Genomic DNA, 18,872 nt, shown 5'->3' with positions numbered 1-18,872 from the left:
ATATTGATTATTTGATTACCAGCTGTACTGAAGCTGCAGTACTTTCACGCTGTGATTGCATGTAAGGTCTTGTTTAGTTGCCCAACTTTGGAGATGCAAAATTACTGTACCAGCACTGTAGCACACTGTAGCGTTTCGTTTCGTTTGTATTTGCGAATTATTGTTCAAATATTGACTAATTAGACTCAAAAGATTCGTCTTGCAAAGTACAACAAAACTGTGCAATTAGTTTTTAATTTCATCTACATTTAGTACATCATGCATGTACCGCAAGTTTGATGTGACGGGAAATCTTCTTTTTACATAGTGTCAAAGTTAGAAGGTGAGGGTAACTAAAACTCGAGCTGCACGGCCGGGTGCATTGCACCCGGCTCTGGCAGCACGCCGTATACACACTGCCGTTGATCTGGCCAAAGCTGTAGGAGTAGGCCAGAGCCCAGAGGCCATAAGCAACGAAGTGACCTGATGTGACAACATGGATGTTGGTAGGCAGCGCCTGCAGGCTCTGGGCACGTTTGCTATTTGCTAGGTCAACGCTGTAACTTTGACCATTACCTTTGCCATCGAGAGGGAAGGATATTTGCTCTTACGGATTGCCAATTGGCATTGACAAGACTGCCTCTAGATGATTTCTGCCTTCCTAATTTAAATAATGGAGTTTAGTTAGAATTTTGATTGCCGCAAAAGATTGGCGCTTTTTGAGAATTTGTGCACGTGGCTCATCAAACAGTGAACCATACAGTGTGTTCACGGGCGGACCTCGAACAAATCTTAAGTAGGGCACCGAGCACACCTTAAAACCACTTGAATTTTGGAGACTTGAACCTGATGAAAATTTGCTAATTACCTTACCATCAATTTTTTTAGTGAAGGCATGTGCCCTCACTCACATCTACATGGGTCCGCCCCTATACTCCCTCCATTTTGGAATATAAGACATCTAAGGATTTAAAATTTATCCTTAAATATAAGACATCCTATGTACATTTAGATCATTGCATATTTAATTCTTCTCAGAATTAACATAATAGGTTTAGATGATTGGTGGATTTGTTGAAGTGCGCTTCTTATTTTTTGCAACTGCTATTAAAACAACCAAGCAGATTGTCAGGGATTATAGAGGTTATGTAATCCTATCTTTCTGGCAAGTCCTTTCAGATTGCTCTTCGGTAGAACAGGTGGAAGCAATAGCTTGCCTTGAGGGTTTGAAACTTACTGCAGAATGGGTAAGGAAGCATGTTATTCTTGAATCGGATTGTGCATCAGTTATAGCTTCCGTTACATCTGAACAAGAGGATATAGATCACATGTAATGCACATAATAAAGAAGATAAAAGCTCGTGTTCCTTTGATAACGGAGGTGAGGTTTAAAAAGATTAAAAGAGGGTGCAATGCAGTAGCTCATGAGTTAGCTCAGTTGGCAAAGAGAACATTACACAATGTTGTTTGGAGAGGTAATGCTCCAACATGTGTAAGCGAGCTACCCGCATTTGAATCTAATCCCGTGATTGATTAATATAAACATCTTTTTCAAAAAAAAAAACAAAGCAACACATCTCCCATGTCATAACTAACTTAGGGGTACATGCATCTTTTACCAGTTCCCCCTAATATATCCTAAAAACTCTGATGCCTTACATTTCAGGATAGATGGAGGATGGCTTGAAACTTGTAAGAGGCTAGTGAACCATACGATGCAGAGACAACATTTGTTTCCTCGTTCAGGAAACTACGTTCCAAAAAAATATCACTAGGAATAGGGGTAAATTTTAGCATGTCAAACATACCGCAATAGATAAAAGAACGAGGAAATATTGTACTTCCTCTGTATCCCAGAATATAATTATTTTAGTTTTGTCATACTAAGTTAAAATACTGTTACGATACCAAATTAATATTATTATGTCCATTATGGAATGGATGGACGGTGGCACTGGATTGATGGATAGATGGTGGCACTGGCAGACCTCATGGAGGGAAAATGAGTCGTGACGTCTCGTCGCATGCAAAACATTGTTAGGTGCTACTTTATAATGATTAGATATCCCTGTTGTAAGTACACTTAAATGTGCATCAGTCCTTGATTAAGCTTTTCCAAGCTGTCTGTGGAGAACTTTGTTGTTTTAGCTTACGTATGGACTGCATGTTGGCTCTTCTTTGTTGATCTTGCCCCACCACACTGGATGTTGAGAGGGAGATGGTATGGCCAAAGCCCAAAGGGTGTAGCATTTGGACTGTTTTGGATGGAGTAATTGCCCAAAAAATTTTTTATGTCTTTTGGTCTGTTTGATCCCTCCCAACTTAGTATAAGTTGCAAGAGTTGAAGGAGGCAGCTTAATTTTTTATAAGTTGATTGCTTTGATAGCTGAAAATTTGATTATAAGCTGGTCTGTTTTAAATTAATTAATTGGTGGCTTGAGTTTTTTTAGCAGCTTATCAAGCTTTATAGTGTGGGCTAGAAGCATAGGTGCCTATTTGAGTTCTTTCACGACGGACCAGTGCTCCTAGCTATTTTTTTTAAAAAAAAGATATCGAAGGAAGGAAGGGAAAGAACTTTTACATCCACATGTGCGTCCTTCTCCTTCCCCGAAGACAAAATTAGTCGTCCACATACCCTGTTCGCTTCAGCTTATCAGCCGGCTTATCAGCTACCAAACAATATTTTTCTCTCATAATAAATCAGCCGTTTCAGCTTTTCAACCGGTTCAGCCGAACAGTCTAGTTCTCCAAATTCTACTGTTGATTTTTTCTAAAGTCGAGATAAAGGGAGTAGGATTCTACCACAGTCACAGGCCACACGGCTAGCTCTTGCGCTCGTTCTCCTGTGCCGGCCGGTGCCTTGCCCGTCTTGTCAGACGCAACTCTCAAGGAGCAGATACAAAGCGGGAGGGACGAGGGAGAGAGCGGCCTCCAACTCCAACCTCCATCCTCCTGGACTCCCGGTCCAAAAGTTGGCCTCGCCTTTTGCCTCAACCCTGCCGCCCGGCCGCAAGCCTGGCAGCCTGCAGCCCAAATGACAGAGCGGCCGGCGGCCTGCCTGCCTGCAGCTAGGGCGAGACTGCATGCGAGCTAGCGCGGCCGCAGCGCAGCGGCAGAGGCCGGCCGGACCAGGGGGCCGGAGAGGGAGAGAGGGCTGGGGTCGGGGATGCACGGCGGGGCAGGCCGCGTGGGTATCTTCCTGCTCCTGCTGTACCTGGCTGCGCTGCGCGTAGCCTGTGCCACCCACCATGCATACGAACGCTGCGCCTTTTATTTTTCTTGTTTCCTGAGCACCACTAGCTCTAGCTCTTCGTAGCTCTTGCTCCGATCCGGCGCGGCACGCAGCACTGTAGCAGCAGCCTTGTATAGTTGTGTCGCATGATAAGCACTGTTCATGGGTTCATGCCGCATGCCGCCCCACGCCTCGCCCGTGCTTGGGCTAGCTCTAGACTAGTTGTAGCATCAAAGGAAGCATGCACGAGGGACGAGGCTAGCTACAAGTTGCAAGAGGACTAGCCGACGCCCGACGGGGCGTGTCAGCGTGTCTGCGTGTGTATACACTACAGTCCATCTGCCAAGTGTGAACTGTCATGCAAAACTATCCGAATGCGAGAGAGATCGTGGAGGATGGGTTCATGGACTCGGGGGTGGTTTATTTGGAAACTGGAAAGATGGTGCGAACATCGCTCTCGGACCGTACGGACAAAGGTGGTTTAGCTCGGTCCTAGCCGCGCGCCGATGAAAACTGGAAAAAGGCTGCGCTTATCTTGCTTGGCCTGAAAAGAAAAGAACCACCACGGAGAGAAATGGGTGCAAGACAGGGAAAGCTTTTTCCTTGCTCGGATTGAGATTGCTGGGAAAGAGATGCGGCGGGCGGATGGTTTCTTTGTTCTCACCCGGCGCGCTTGGAGACGGCCAGAGGCGCCGCAGGAGGTGCATGCGCTCGGCTTTTGTCGCGTGCAGGCTGTGCGGCTGGCGACGCTCCGATCCACGGTCGCCGGCCGTCTCGCGCTTTCCTTTCGTGCGGGCTTTGCTCGGTGGTGCTTGCACTTTAGCGGTGCATGCGGCGGCCGGGGCCCCTGGATCGTATCCCACATCTCAGAGGAAAGTTAAAGCTTGAGACGTCTGAGCTTTCGTGGAGCCGACTAGCTCAATAGCTACAGTACACAGCTTGCCTTTTGTGCCCACTGCGATCCAGCCACCCCTGCCTGCCACACACTGCCATGCATGCCCCGTGCATGGTTTCTCTCCCGTTACAAGTTACAACTTTCAATTCCTGTGGCGCTAGCTAGTCACTGTGTAGCATACGTGAGAGTGTTGACGACGACCTCTCATCGGAATCCGCTAAGGTCAAAGTGGAGGGTTCATCACAAGTTTCATGACCATTAAATAATGTCACATAAATAATTTTTCTGACACGGTAAAGTTGAGAAAGGAGAGAAAGTTTTATCATATCTGAGATGATCAGTTTCATCATCATAAAACCTAACTGCATAGTTATCAAGTTCTCAGCCTCGGTAACTGTGCATTGAGAATGACCTAACTAAGCTTTAACCTGTTCATATAGTAATGTGCCCATTTGTTCGATCATGCAGTAAGGTTTGTGTGTGTACGAGAAGCTTTTCACGCCATTGAAATGGTTTTATTGAGCTGAAAATGTGGATTTGAGTTGTAGGAGTTACCTTTCAGGTTTCCAAGGTTTTGGGAGCATGGATGAATGGTTGGGTTGGGCAGGAGGAAGATACTGGATTGGGTTGGCTGTGTTACCCATACCCACTGTATGCATACGAACGTTACCAAGATCCAGTGACCCTGGCCTCTGGGCATAGAGGAAGGGTTGGGTTAGGGCAGCAGGGACACTACCAACCAGCTCTTTGAAATACGTAATTAGAGAATATCTCATCGGCAGCGAGTTTAGTGACAGCTCTCGCACAAATACACGCATATTCAACTCTATAAACGCATGCATGCACATCTTGCCCTATGAACGTTTTCTATGAATTAGTGACAGATCTTAAGATTGTCGTAGAGACGTCGTTTAGTATTAAAACAATAATTAGCTAATAATGTGAATACTCATGCAACCGTTGAGTCGAATACTTAAACTTTACTATACATATTTTTTAACATAGAAACCTAACCAACTAGCTAAGCTTAGTTGTCTTACATTTTTCAGGCATGACCGCATACTGTTTGTCCATCCATGAACGGGAAACCATTTGTAAGCATGAACAAGGCCCATTTGCGAATTCAGCAGGTTGGTGGCATTCACAAAGGTGAGCCGCACCGCACAGGGTCCAGCACACCTAAACCCATTTATGCAGCTTGCGATTGGGCCAGGCCTAATGACTTCCCCAATACTAACGGAGCCCATCAAATCACTGGAGCGCGTAGCCCAACCGTTCCCCGTCGCAGTCGGGCCAGCCGATTGTAAATGCCACATCAGTACCTCCCAGAACCTACTAGACCCTTCCGGTGGGACCCGCGACTCCTCCCAATTTCTGGGGGCACGACCAGTAAAACCCGGCCAGCTCATCCGCCGCTCTGGCGGCCATGTCCGGATCCCGCTCTCGCCGAGCACGGGACAGCTAGGCTCTCCGCCCACGGGGACATCGAGATCTCCGGGATCCAGCACCGCTCCCGTCACGTGTCCATTCAGGAGGTGTTTGGATATGGTGTTTGGATCCCGAGCTAAATTTTAGCCCTTGTCACATCGAATGTTTCGACACTAATTAGGAGTATTAAACGTAGATTAATTATAAAATTAATTTCACAACCCCTAGGCTAAATCACGAGACGAATCTATTAAGCCTAATTAGTCCATGATTTGACAATATGGTGCTACAGTAAACATTTGCTAATGATGGATTAATTAGGCTTAATAGATTCGTCTCGCGATTTAGCATAGGGGTTCTGCAATTAGTTTTGTAATTAGTTCATGTTTAGTCCTCCTAATTAGCATCCGAATATCTGATGTGACACGGACTAAATTTTCGGCCTGTTCGCTTCTGCTTATTCAGCCGGCTTATCAGCCACCAAACAGTGTTTTCCTCTCACAAGAAATCAGCCGTTTCAGCTTTTCAGCCGGCTTATAAGCTAAAGCGAACATGCCATTTAGCTCCAGGATCCAAACATCCCCTGCTAAACTTTAGCAGTGTTATATCGGATATTCAGATGCTAATTAGGAGGACTAAACATGAGCTAATTATAAAACTAATTGCATAAACCTGTGCTAATTCGCAAGACGAATCTATTAAACCTAATTAATTCATCATTAGCAAATAGTTACTGTAGCACCACATTGTCAAATCATGGACTAATTAGACTTAATAGATTCGTCTCGCGAATTAGACTCCATCTATCCAATTAGTTTTATAATTAACCTATATTTAATACTTCTAATTAGCATCAAAATATCTAATGTGACAGGTGCTAAACTTTAGAGTGTATTCCTTCGTCCCTCCACCGAATTTTGCCCCGGGAGGATGGGCCGGACCGCCGGATAGTGATACTACGCCCGCGTGCGCTGGAGCGAGCGTTCCGGCGACCGCACGGCACGAAGGCTACGCCGCGGACGGCTCCGCTCGAGCGATCGCACCGTGTGGTTCTGCTATCCTGGGGAAGTTCCGTGCCGTTACGGAAGTGTGTTTGCGTAGGTGAAGGGGATAAGCGTGCCACTCGCTGTCCGAGTGTGCAATCCGGAACAGTGCTCTTCAGAGCCAATAGGGCCTTGTTTAGTTGGTGAATTTGGGAGGTGCCAAATTACTGTTACAGCACTGTAGCAACACTGTAGCGTTTCGTTTGTATTTGTGAATTATTGTCCAAATATTGACTAATTAGGCTCAAAAGATTCGTCTCGCAAAGTACAACAAAACTGTGCAATTACTTTTTAATTTCATCTACATTTAGTACTCCATGCATGTACCGCAAGTTTGATGTGATAGGGAATCTTCTTTTTGCATAGTGTCAAAGTTGGAAGTTGGGAGTAACTAAACATGGCCTAGAACACGCTTCTGCCATGGAAGCTGGGAGAGGAACAGACACGTATCCTCTCCTGTGCTTTCCGGGGTGGGGACTCGGGAGGCAGAAGCAGAACCGTGTTCTATGCTTCCGAGGTCCTTGGGATCAGCGGCGCGGCGCCTGGGCCTGGCCGCGGCTTCCACGCGCGCGTGCGCGTCCTCGGCTTCCGCGGCGCGCCCGCTGTGCTGGCCGTCCGACGGCGAGGAAGCCGGGCACGATGGGCCTCCTCCGACGCCGCACGGGCCGGAGCCGGAGGAGCGGCGGCGGCCTCGCCGCGGAGAGCATCGGTGAGCATAGATATTTCCAGCACTTCTGCTCTTTGGGAACACCCGTGCTTTTGCCTTCGCTTGCGTGGCGCCTTTTCCTGTGGCGCTGTGTGCATTGCTGGCTGCGACCATCTTCGTTTCCGCCGTGGAAGAGCACGGCGATCATGCTCCTTGCTCAATGGCGCATCAACTGCGCGCGCTGTTTTCTCTTCTTCTTCTTCTCTCACCTTCTGTCAGGGTAATCTTCATCGAATCATTAGTAGAAGCTCCACGAGTAATTACAAAACGACACGTGCGTATGGGCGCAGACAAGTCCAATCACGCTACTGTGATGGGCAGTCACGCGCCCACGCCAGCAGCGAGTCTTGCGACGCGACACGATAAGGTTCTAGACCACTGATCGATTATTGCGCCCCAAGGAAAAAACAATGGTCCTTCGTCCCCACCGCAACCACTCCGACAACTTGGGAATCCGACGGCCAGGATCCTGCCACCGCACATCCAATCCAACGGCGGAAACACCATCTGCAGACAGATGCCGCCGCGGCCGCTCGCGCTGAGTCATCGAAGTTTCAGCCCCAAGCAGTTTCAATCACCGTAATTAATTCCTCTTTTCCCTGACAAGAATAATTAAAAAACCCCACCGCTTCGTCCTCGAATCCTCCGCCACATCGCCGTCGTCTCCTCCGCGGCTCCGCCTCCCTGTCTGTCCCCTCCCCACCTCCCCCCCTAAAAGCACCTGCCATTGCCGCACCGCCAAGCTCCCCCTCCTCAAATGCCCGAGACCCCACCGCCGCGACGCGCCCCCACCGTCCTCACATGGCTAACGGCCTCCTCCTCCGCGGCGCCTCCCCGTGCCTCCGCCCCGCCGCCCCGGCGACCGCCGGCTCCTCCGCTGACCCCGTTCGGGGCCATGGCGCGGTGGCGGTGAGCCGCTACTCCTCGCTTGCTTGCCCATTTCTTGAGGTTTCCGGTTCGGTGGGATTCCTTTTTGCTCATCCATGGGTTTTCTGGGTTGCCGCAGATCGGTGATTCGGGGCCGCGCGGTGTTGCTCTGAGGGTGAGAGGATCTAGCCGGTGAGTTGAATCGATTTCATCTGTAATTTCGCTGCATGCGCGATCGGATTCTGGAGCTATTTACGTCTTATTGCTTCGATCGCTTTTGTGGAAGCCTGACCTGAATCTATCTGATCTGGTGTGCAAATTTAGATGTTTGAACTACGCTCTCAGCCTTTTCGGTGCAGCTCCAATTCTCCTAGCTCCTTCTGCTTGTTCAGCTTACTCGATGAACGATTTCTATGTGTTAAGCTAGCCTCATTCTTTAACGTTGGTGCCTCTGTTTCTTCCTATCTGACGGGGGTGGGCTGTGCTGCGGGAGAAAGGAGATCCAAATTTGGGGAATTATATATATCGGGACGTGTACCTTAGTAAAGGACACTATTCTGCAATTTAGATCAACCTTTCACTTTTTTATAATTTGAATTTGAATTTGCTGTGTCAGTGGTACACTCTTGTCATGTGGAAATAGTATGGTGGATGGATGTATTTATATTCCTCTGTGTTGGAGTAATTAACATATTATTAGTGCTTGATAAGCCGATGCTTGGTACAGCTGGACCTGTATCCTATTGTTTAGTGTGCCCACGAGTGATTCCAGTTTAGTAAGCCTACTTTAAACATCTCTTTCACTTAACTGTATATAGTATCATGAACGATTTACTGTTGTTCAGTTGGTACCCTGAATCAGCTGGTGAATTGTAACAGCAGTGCAAAACTGCAAAGATGTTCTCCAAGTAGGAATGCTAACAGAGTAGTAGATCTTTAGCTACCTTTCATCAATTTAATCTTGTATGCTGCATAAGTCTGCATACTGTTAGAAAAACTTATGCGGGATTTTATTAGCTAGGATTTTCTATTTCTTATATGCGGCATAAGCCTGCATACTGTATAAGCATCTTCATGACCCTCATTGTCTAAATTTAATGTGTTTAGGCAGCAAAATATTGAATAAAGTTTTCTTCTACAGGAGAGATTTCTCATTTATCACAATGGCCTCGAGAGATCATTCTGGCTTGACCCGACAACTTCTAGATTTTCAACATGATACAGTAGATGCGGTAGGTGCAGAACATGATCCATTCATGGAGTTGAAAGCAAGGTTCATGGACTTCAAACAGCGAAACTATGTGTAAGTAGATAAGTAGACAATTTACCATTCACCGTCATATTTAACAGTTATTTCTTTTTTGTTTATTGAAACTGCTATATCTGAACTGTGGACAGGGAAAACTTTTCAAATTACCAAAGTCTGGCTGAACAGCAAACACCAAAGGTACATGATAGCGACTTTATAGCAAATCATTTTAATGTTGTCATTGCTGAGCCTTATGTGATTATTTTTGGTTTTCTGTTCTCCTTTGCAGTTCATGGTGGTTGCTTGTGCTGACTCCAGGGTCTGCCCTACCGGTATTTTGGGGTTTCAGCCTGGGGAAGCATTTACAGTTCGTAATATAGCAAATTTGGTACCACCATATGAGGTATTACAATTACGCATCTTTAGGATGTGTTTGAACTTTTAAAGCAAAACGTTTCTTTGTGGAAATACTAATGGTAAACCAATATTGCAATACCAGCATGGTGGTTCAGAGACTAGTGCTGCACTAGAGTTTGCTGTCAATACACTCCAGGTACGGATCTATTGGTGTATATATTTAATTACTGATTTGCCTCATTTCTTCCCCCCTTCTTGCTGAAGGAACATAAAAACATAATTGGGATTCTGACACATTTACCTTCATTTGCTCAGGTAGAAAATGTTTTGGTGGTAGGTCACAGCCGATGCGGTGGCATCCAGGCACTAATGAGTATGAAAGATGATTCAACCTCTGGGTAAAAGCCGTAGCCATTTCTGTTACATCTTATTTTGGTCTACTTTTACATGATTCGTCTCTGAATTTCTTCCGTATTCATTGATGCAGAAGCTTTATTAAAAATTGGGTTTCAATTAGTAAGAGCGCAAGGTTAAGCACGAAAGCTGCAGCTGGAAATTTGAGTTTTGAAATGCAGTGCAAACATTGTGAAAAGGTGATTTTTCTGTTATAATGGTGATGCATAATTGTGAGCCTTGAACTTTTACAAAAAAATATGGCCCAATGTAGTGCACAGGATCAATCAATTCCATGGCTTTTACTAGTTCCAACTCATCTCAAGATCTTGCATGCTTATACTGTTATTCCCTGTTGTAGTTTGTATGGATCCTAGTATTAGATTTGGATGTCTCATAGTAGTTTTCCAATTCAAATTTATGATAGCAAATATGCTGGCTATCATTTATTCAACCTTTATGATAGCCATCGTGTGATATATAACTAAACACGGTGATGCCTGGTTGTCACCTGAGTTGAGCGCAATCACTCCTGTTGTCTGACATGTATCAGTTTCTTCTTCTTCTTCTTCTTTTTGCAGGAATCTATTAATAGCTCTCTTTTGAACTTGTTAACATACCCATGGATAAAGAAAAGGGTGAATGAAGGTACTCTGAACCTTCATGGAGGCTACTACAACTTTATTGATTGCACATTTGAAAAATGGACATTAGTGTACCGTGAAGGGCTAGAAGGTGGAAGCAAGTATGCTATAAAGAACAGGTCCACTTGGTCTTGACCAATGAAGGCCTTATTTACTTGGGTAAATTTCACTCTGCCCGCTGCAGTTCAGCATGGTTTTGCTTTGCCACTACGTTGTTCATTTCCATTGCACCTTGCTCCATTGTGGTGGTATTGATGTTCCGCAGAAGGTAGTCCCTGTATCAAGAAACTGTTACATAGCTGTTGGCATCATCCATGGTCATGCATGGCACTATGCCACTAGCATGACACGCTTGAACTGTATGTTGTATTGCAGATGCATGCAGATGCATCGGCATTGTATAGCAGTTATTTGATACAGGGACTCTAATGGAGTGAGGTGCAACACAATGGACAATATGGTAGCAAAGTGAAAGTCTGTCGAACTGCCGGGGACAAAGTGAATTTTATCCAACTACTTGTATGTTGTTTTCTGATTGAAACCATTAAGGAATTATGAATAAGCTAGAAGATCACTCATACGACGAATGCATGTAATGGTCGCCGCATTTGGCGTCACCGTGTGCAATTGTAACATTTGTACCATGTGTTGTATCATTGTAACTGTGAGGTACAAATATTATACATCATTTGCAACTGTTGGTGTTATCATTTCAATGCTCTCGGATTCTTGGTGATGGAGCTCAAAGATTTGCAAAACCAATTGGAATGAGTAGGAATGGAAATTGTGATATTTCACATGTTACAACTAAAAAAAGTAGCAGACATGTCACACAGTCCTTTCCTTTCCCTCCTGTCTCCCATCAGGCCACCCACTCCTACGGTGGCAGTGTCCTACTAAACCCTGGCGAGGTGCGCCGAGAAGCGCTGCCGCTTGTAGCACTCGGTGGCGAGCAGATCCTCCCGGCTGAGCAGCACGGCCCGGAGCGCCGCCTGCAGCGCCGGCCGCGACGACGACGCGCCCTCGCCGACGTCCAGCTCCAGGACGCTCCGCGTCCGTCCGCCGACGGTGGCGATCTCCGCGCGCACCGCCCTCGCGCTGACGGACCGCACGGCGCGGCCGAGCTCGGACATGAGCCCCGGGCGGTCGGCGCAACATACCCACGCCCTGACGCGCCTGGTGGTGGCGGCCCTCTCCCCGGCACCGTGGCAGCAGCAGTGCTGGCCCTCCTCGACGCCGACCTCGTCGCCTTCCCCCGGGACAGCCACGGCCGCTCCCGCCGCCGCGGCGTCCGCCTCGCCCCGCAGCTCCCGCACGTGCCGCACCACCTCCCCCAGCAGCGCCGCCTTGTCCATCTGCATGCATGATTCGTGCGCGCGTACGAAATTAAACCCTGTTCACCACCACGTCGTCGTTGCATATATGCATTCCAAGAACGGCCAGGTCTCAAGAGCAAGGGGCTTACCCTGGATGCCGCGGGCAGGAGGGTGCGGAGCGTGGCGAGGTGGGCGTTGATGCGCTGCCGCCGCTTCCTCTCCGCCTCGCTGTGGCTCCTGCTCGGCCCGCTGCGCGTCGCCGCCGCTGCCGGCGGCGAGCACTCCCCGTCCATCGCCGCCATGTCCGCTTCGTCGCTCCCGACAGGCACCATCGTGTGCTTGCACCTGTGATGAGCTGTGTTCAAAACGAAAACAGGCGGGAAGCCGAGAGAAGAACTAGTGGATTGATTGCGTATCGTACGTGCAATGCAAAGCGCCACACGATGGCTCTCGTTTGCGTCCGGTCGGGTACCGATCGATCGGACTGTTAAATAAGGGAGGCCCGCGCGGCTGCCGACACGGCCTCGCTGCGAGCCGCGGCGCGGGCGCCGGCACGGCAGCGGCAGCGGCAGCGGCTGTGTTGGCGCGTCGGTCTGCGGCGCGGTCGGGTCCGGAGGAGAAAAGTTGCATGCGGTCTCCGTCGGTTTGACGACTTTCTCGCTGGGAAAAAGGTGATCGCCCGGCAGCGCCGACTGCAGCCGGCTTCACGTCTGTCGCCGAGCCGAGTAAACGACTAACAAGTAAGCTCTCCTAGTCTCGTGTGTGCGCGGTGATCAACCAGTCGGAGTTTTCGCCGTGATCGCTGCTGCGTTTTCACGGGCCTCCCGAGCGTGGTTTGTCGGAGGCACGGCAGTGAAAAAAAAGGGAGCGTCGGCCGACACGGCGCTGCGCCGCAACAGTCGCTCCTTTTCCTGATCGTGTTACACCATCTGGTACGCCTGTCGGCTCTTGGCACGGACCGGTGTTCTTGTTTGGTTTCTCCTCCTTATTTTTAGCACCCGTCACATCGAATATTTAGATACTAATTAGAAGTATTAAATGTAGACTATTTACAAAATCTATTACAAAAGTGGAGGCTAAACGGCGAGACGAATCTGGACCTGTTTAGTTTCACATGCTTATGCATAAGCAACTTAAAATAAGCAAATAAGTTGCTTATGAAACCAATCACTCTTGCTTATGGGGTTGCTTATTATAAGCAAATAAGCAACTCTTGGGTTGCTTATGGTTGCTTATGGGGACTATTCAATACACTTTACACTTCTTGCCCTCATTGAATGCCTGGTCGCCCTCCCTCTCTCTCAATGATTAGGGGCAAACATGACAATATCCACCTCATTCAATGCTTATAAGCAAGGGTATCCAAATAGCTGAACTAAAAATAAGCAACTCCAAATAAGCAATTTAAGTTGCTTATAATAAGCAACTCAAACCAAACAGGCCCTCTATTAAGCCTAATTAGTCCATGATTTGACAATGTGTTGCTACAGTAAATATTTGCTAATGATGGATTAATTAGGCTTAATAGATACGTCTCGCCGTTTAGCCTCCACTTATATAAATAGTCTACGTTTAATACTTCTAATTAGTATCTAAAGTGACACGTGCTAAAAATAAGCAAATAACCAAACGCCTCCTTATCCTCGCACGATCTCGGCCCTGTGCAAGTCTTGTTTCCTGCCCGATGTATCTTTGTGATTTGCCATCTGTCCATCCATTATATTCGTACGGTGCAGGGTAATTACCACTGCATTTAAGAATCCATCAAGCTAAACGGGAGGAGAATTCACGACTACAAGCTCTGGCAGATGGCCTACCGAGCATACTATATGTTGAGCTCTGCTCCGGCCTGGCTTGCGATGCGTGCGCTCCGAAGGCGAAGCACTACTGCTGCACGGGAACGGGCCCCGTCCAAGAAGAGCACACTGCTAGCTTGGCGTAAATCCCCATTCCCCAACAGTGGTCAAAACTCCTCGAGCTTTCGCCGTTGCTTCCCAAGATCCAGTAAAATGTCGAGGCCGGCTTTTTTCACCCCCGGCCGGCAAAACGGCGAACAAAAGCGGTGGACGACAAGAGATGACCACTCGCTTTGACCGTGTCCTCCATCTCCATGGCCCCCGCCCGGCGCACTGTAACAACGGGCACGCACCCCGCTTTAGGTTACAGAAAGCGGGCGGCCGAGCCGAGTAAGAAAAGCGCGGTGAAAAGGTGCTCGTACACACCACCACGCCACCGCCGGTGCAAACCGCGCATCATGGCGCGCACAGTGGCCTCACTTCTCCGGCCGGCGGTCTTGCTGCCCGGCCGGGGTCCGGGCACGGGCAGGCGTCGACGTGCGCGCATCTCGAGACGGAAACCCGGGCGGGGGCGACCGGCAGGAAGATGACATCGAGCGCGTACGTGAGGGTGGGGGGACACGACCGCCTGGCCTTCAATCCCTTTTGCTCCGCTTCGGGACGGCACGCGGTGTGCAGGCAACAGGCCGGGGGCCGGCGCAGTGTTGCAATCCCTGCTGCCGTCAATGGCGTGCAGTGCAGGGTCCGCTGCCGAGGAGACATCGCGTCATTGCTTGCCCGGTAGGCCGGCCCGGTCGCGGCAGGCATCGATCGCGTCCGTCGGTCGTCGGGGGAAGAGAACAGCAGTGACTCTGGCGACGTCGGGTCCGCCAAGGACGATCTGCGAGTCGTCATCCCACGTAGCTGGGGGGTCCCGGCCGATGATTGATCCTCCTCGGACATGGGCTGCCGGCGAGGGGTTTCGGCATCTCGCAGCAGTTTCACGAGTGCCGCATTCTGAGCGTTCCGGGCAGTTTGGCTTCGGGAGTGTACTGCGCTTAAGCCATCTCAGCGGCAAGCCGGCAAGGTGATGGGTGCGATTTGACAGCAAAATGGGCATGAGCATCGCCAGGAATGCAACGCAACTATGCAAGTTACCGACCTGAAAGCCATTGTAAGAAAATAACCAGGTAAGCTCGTGGATTTTGATCCTCAGGGCCTCAATGGACAAATACCCAGGAAAATACATCATCCAATTCTGCTGCACCAACCAAATACTCTGAAATCTCTTATCCAATACGGCGTCACACATTGCTCAGTATATTATCTATTGTTCCGAAGAGTATCCGTGCACCCCTTTTGAACAATTCATGCAATATAGTTTGACACTCCACTAGTCATGCCAACCAATTCTATAGTTTTCTTCCTTGGAAACAAGAAATATCAATAGACGTACTGAAACTTGGAAGAGAGCACTGTTGAGAACACACTTGTTACAGTAGAATCAGTGAGTTCAAGCAGGTAAACAGCAACGTTCTGACTCAATGTTTCTGCACTGCATAAAAAACAAGCACTATAGCATCTGAGTAGCTTGCGTCACTCATCAGCTGGAACTTACCCTTGTTCTTTGTCCTCCTGAGCATAGGTGAACGTTTAGATCTGTAACACATAGGTCCCTCACCATCTCGTCATCACCTGAGTCTTTGATACAGCATTTGCTGGATGTTTGAGCATGTGGGTGCAGTGTTTCCTTCATATTTTGGACCAAAAGTTGGGCAAGCATTTCTTGCCGACGAAAACCTTGTAGCCGGTATCATTACTTCATTCAAAGTAATTGAAGTCTTCAGTTCATGAGACTCATAATCAGAATGCTCCACACTGTCCACAGGCTTCCACAGATCATGTCACTCACAAGTTAAATATCTCTGAATAATTTGTCTTCACTAGCTAATTTCTAAGAAGTAAGAACTCATAATAGAGATCAAAAGTGGCTCCTGAATTCAAAGAAAGTGGAAAGGACAACCTTGCACAAACAATTCAATAGAGGAACAAAATATTAAATAATAAAGCATGAAGCCATGAGCTATTGAGCTGTCAGCAAAACATCCTATCAGCAAAGCAAAAATAAATAAATAAAAAGATGATAACAGAGTGGTACAATGGAGAAGATACAATCATGATGTCCTGGTGAAATCATCAGCATGGGCATTTAGTCTTTTATCAAAGTTCAGCAGAATTTGATTGCAATAATTCTTATACTACAAGTGAACTAATAAACAGGAGATATTTATTATCATGATGAGAGAAATTAATAACTGTTATAAAACGTAAAAGGAAATATATTTCAATCACATGACATTGCAACAAGGACAGGCAAACTGCAAACTTCTTGTACCAGCAAATTGTCATGAGCAGAATTTACATTAAATGAACAGCACTTTAGACCATTTCAGTTAATGCAGCATTCCATCACAGAGCACAGTTTACAATAGCACCAAACTCAAATGTGCAATAAACAGTATCCAGCCGCATTCACCTATCATTTTAGATCAACTCAGCTGTCTCTAGATCAACAACGGCTGACAGCTAAAGCATAATAGCAAGTAAGGCAATGTGGCAAGAACCAGAGATTAACATTATCTAGAAAAGAAAGAATTCTTCCATCAATAAGATTGCCATGCTCATGAAAGATCCTGCCAATAGAAAGTGATAATTGAACCTGCTTCGGTTGATCTAAATGGCAATGTGATTGAATGCATATCCCAACTAATCAATCTGATCAATGATCATAACCATCCTCTTCATCATTAGCATTCACAATTTCTTCTTATTCTTACTACCCTTGGGGCGACCGCGCTTCTTTGCACCCACCTTCACTCTCATTGGCTTCGCAGGCGGCGTCACAGCTGGTACCTCTACTTCTGGGGCACTAACTGGTGGCACCCCATTCTCAGCATTATCCCGAGTCTTACCTTTCATACCATCGGTGCCTCCAAGCCATGGCGCATTCAGCTGATCTGGTCCCCGTGGCTGTGAATTGGCCATTCTTTCAAAGCCAGGACACCCAGGGAACCCAACGGGGAAGAAACCCCAGGTGCAGTAATACATGTCAGTGCCCGGCACAATAGGTGGTGGCTCGGCCATTGCCTCAGCTACAAATGTCTGGCAGCAGCTACGGCACCGCAGCTTGCGTGTCTCGTATTGGTGGTCGTACTGGTGAATGTGGCAGCAAGCCGAGCACACTGTCCAGAAAGTCGACGAAGGTGCCGCACCTGACAGCACTGCTGGGACCGTTGCGGGGATCGGCGTTTGTGGAGCAGGCGGCAGCGGCAGATTTGGCTGTGTTTGGGAAGCAACCGGTGGTTGCGGAGTAGGCCGTGCAACGGGAGATGGAGCAGCCGGCAGCGGTGCTGACCGTGTTTGGGGAGCAACAGGCCGCCGAGTTGCCCGTGAAGGGGAAGCAACCAGCGGCGGCGTTCGACGCGGAGGGGGAGAAATCGGCGGCGGTGTCGGACGCGGAGGGGGAGAAACAGGCGGCGGTGTCGGCCGCGGAGGGGTAGAAACCGGCGGCGGAGTCGGCCACGGGGAGGCAGCAGCGACCGGCGGAGTTGGGCGTGGAGAGAAAATAGCCGCCGGTGGAGTTTGGCGTGGAGAGGGAGTAGCTGCCGGTGGAGTTGGCCGTGCAGGCAGAGGTGGCTGCGAGTGCGGCTGCGGTAGATTTGGAGCAGGAGAGTGGTATGCGCGAGCTGCGGCGGCGGTGTGGAGCTCCGCGTCGAGGGCGGATTTAAGAACGGGATCAGAGAGGAAAGCCCAGGCATCGGCGACGAGGCGGGCGGCTTCGGCGAAGGCAAGCGAGCAGGGGCGGTCGGGGCGGGAGCGACTGAGGAGGAAGGAGAGGCGGCGGTAGTGTGAGTGGATGGCCTCCGGGCGGCGCGATGCGGGATTTGCGGGGTCGATGCCGAGGACGCCGTAGGGATCGGGCCGACCGCTGGGGAGGCGGTGGCGCTGGGCTGCCAGGAGGGCGGCGGCGGCGGCGTGGAGGTCGTCGGCGCCCGGGGTGTTGGGATCGGCGGCTAGGGCCTGCGTGGCAAACTGCTTACACCCTTCGAGGTCGCGCGCCACCAGGAGCTTCTCGGCCACGCTCAAGCACTGCTCCGCCTTCCGACGCGAGGCGCCGGTGCCGGACGGATCCATTGGTTGGGTGGAGGGGTGGTGGGCTGGGGTTCCGGTGGATAGATCGGTGGTGGAAGCTGTTGAGTGAGCGTAGCAATGTTGTGAAGTAAACAATCACTGACCTCAGGGAATTCAATGTGGATTTTTTTTAACATGCCATTCAATTAGCGAGTCTTTGGTTTTGAACGGAGTGGGTTGGGTCTACTCCAACCTCCTTTTGCCCACTTTTTTTTAAGTTAGGTTCAACCCATCTCATATTTGGTTGATAAGTACCGATCCATCCTAATTTTTGAAAGGGTTGTTGGAATGGGATGCACGTCACTGGAGTCAAGATACAACAAATAGTGGGACCCACTTGTCATCCTCTTACCTTCTTCCTCATTCTCCCCCGCCAGCCACCAACACCCGGAACTCCTCCAGGCACAGCAGGAACGCCTCCAGCAGGTGCCGGATCCACGCGATGGACAGGAACTCCTCCTCCCCACTGTCGCCGCCGCCGCCACTAGCCCTCAGGTTCGCGAGTTGCGCGGCGACGTGGCCGTGGAACTCCTCGACCTCCGGGTCCATGCCGGGCATCGGCATCATCACGCCGGCTCGGGACGCGACTACGCTGCTACACGAGAGGAGATGGAGCGGCAGCCCCGGCGCGGTGTCCCCAGTGAGGGAGGCGTGGCCGGGGAGGATGGAGATGACGCGGTGTCCCCGGCGAGGGGGCATTGCGGAGGCGTGGCCGGGGAGGAGGAGGACGGCGCAGCCCGCACGACGGCACCCTTCCTCCCCCGCCCCCCCAATGCGTGGTGGCCGTGGCCGCGCCG

At 49.4% G+C, this 18,872-nt stretch overlaps 3 protein-coding genes across 5 annotated transcripts; 1 reads left to right on the top strand and 2 right to left on the bottom strand.

Annotated features, from left to right (window-relative positions):
- Positions 1–7,030: 7,030 nt before the first annotated feature.
- LOC101779266 (beta carbonic anhydrase 5, chloroplastic) lies at positions 7,031–11,503 on the top strand. 2 transcript variants are annotated; one of them, XM_004957002.4, is made up of 9 exons: positions 7,914–8,192; positions 8,290–8,342; positions 9,292–9,453; positions 9,549–9,597; positions 9,689–9,802; positions 9,899–9,952; positions 10,072–10,154; positions 10,244–10,349; positions 10,731–11,503. In XM_004957002.4, the coding sequence occupies exons 1-9, from the start codon at positions 8,085–8,087 to the stop codon at positions 10,926–10,928; spliced, it is 927 nt and encodes a 308-aa protein (XP_004957059.1). In that variant the 5' UTR covers positions 7,914–8,084; the 3' UTR covers positions 10,929–11,503. The 2 variants fall into 2 exon arrangements, with proteins under 2 accessions (XP_012699567.1, XP_004957059.1); XM_012844113.3 differs by lacking the exons at positions 7,914–8,192; positions 8,290–8,342 and adding an exon at positions 7,031–7,286.
- Positions 11,192–12,647, bottom strand: LOC101778460 (transcription factor bHLH30). Of its 2 annotated transcripts, XM_012844114.3 has the most exons (3): positions 12,531–12,647; positions 12,259–12,454; positions 11,192–12,148 (listed from the first exon to the last, which is right to left on the bottom strand). In XM_012844114.3, the coding sequence occupies exons 2-3, from the start codon at positions 12,439–12,441 to the stop codon at positions 11,690–11,692; spliced, it is 642 nt and encodes a 213-aa protein (XP_012699568.1). In that variant the 5' UTR covers positions 12,442–12,454; positions 12,531–12,647; the 3' UTR covers positions 11,192–11,689. The 2 variants fall into 2 exon arrangements, with proteins under 2 accessions (XP_012699568.1, XP_004957057.1); XM_004957000.4 differs by having other exon boundaries at positions 12,259–12,558.
- A 3,605-nt stretch (positions 12,648–16,252) lies between these two features.
- Positions 16,253–18,188, bottom strand: LOC101778859 (proline-rich extensin-like protein EPR1). Its single transcript, XM_004957001.3, has one exon. The coding sequence runs from the start codon at positions 18,076–18,078 to the stop codon at positions 16,699–16,701; it is 1,380 nt and encodes a 459-aa protein (XP_004957058.1). The 5' UTR covers positions 18,079–18,188; the 3' UTR covers positions 16,253–16,698.
- Positions 18,189–18,872: the final 684 nt, after the last annotated feature.

Source organism: Setaria italica, chromosome II (genome assembly GCF_000263155.2).
Source record: "Setaria italica strain Yugu1 chromosome II, Setaria_italica_v2.0, whole genome shotgun sequence".
Lineage (NCBI taxonomy): Eukaryota > Viridiplantae > Streptophyta > Magnoliopsida > Poales > Poaceae > Setaria > Setaria italica.
This window is presented reverse-complemented; position numbering and strand designations above follow the sequence as displayed.

Bases quoted from the DNA above. Each gene is read 5' to 3' on its own strand.
- LOC101779266 (XM_012844113.3), top strand. From the start codon at position 7,084: ATGCTTCCGAGGTCCTTGGGATCAGCGGCGCGGCGCCTGGGCCTGGCC. The intron at 9,598-9,688 runs GTACATGATAGC...TCTCCTTTGCAG, and splicing joins CTGAACAGCAAACACCAAAG to TTCATGGTGGTTGCTTGTGC. The intron at 9,953-10,071 runs GTACGGATCTAT...TCATTTGCTCAG, and splicing joins TTGCTGTCAATACACTCCAG to GTAGAAAATGTTTTGGTGGT.
- LOC101778460 (XM_012844114.3), bottom strand. From the start codon at position 12,441: ATGGTGCCTGTCGGGAGCGACGAAGCGGACATGGCGGCGATGGACGGG. The intron at 12,149-12,258 runs GTAAGCCCCTTG...TCATGCATGCAG, and splicing joins TCCTGCCCGCGGCATCCAGG to ATGGACAAGGCGGCGCTGCT.
- LOC101778859 (XM_004957001.3), bottom strand. From the start codon at position 18,078: ATGGATCCGTCCGGCACCGGCGCCTCGCGTCGGAAGGCGGAGCAGTGC.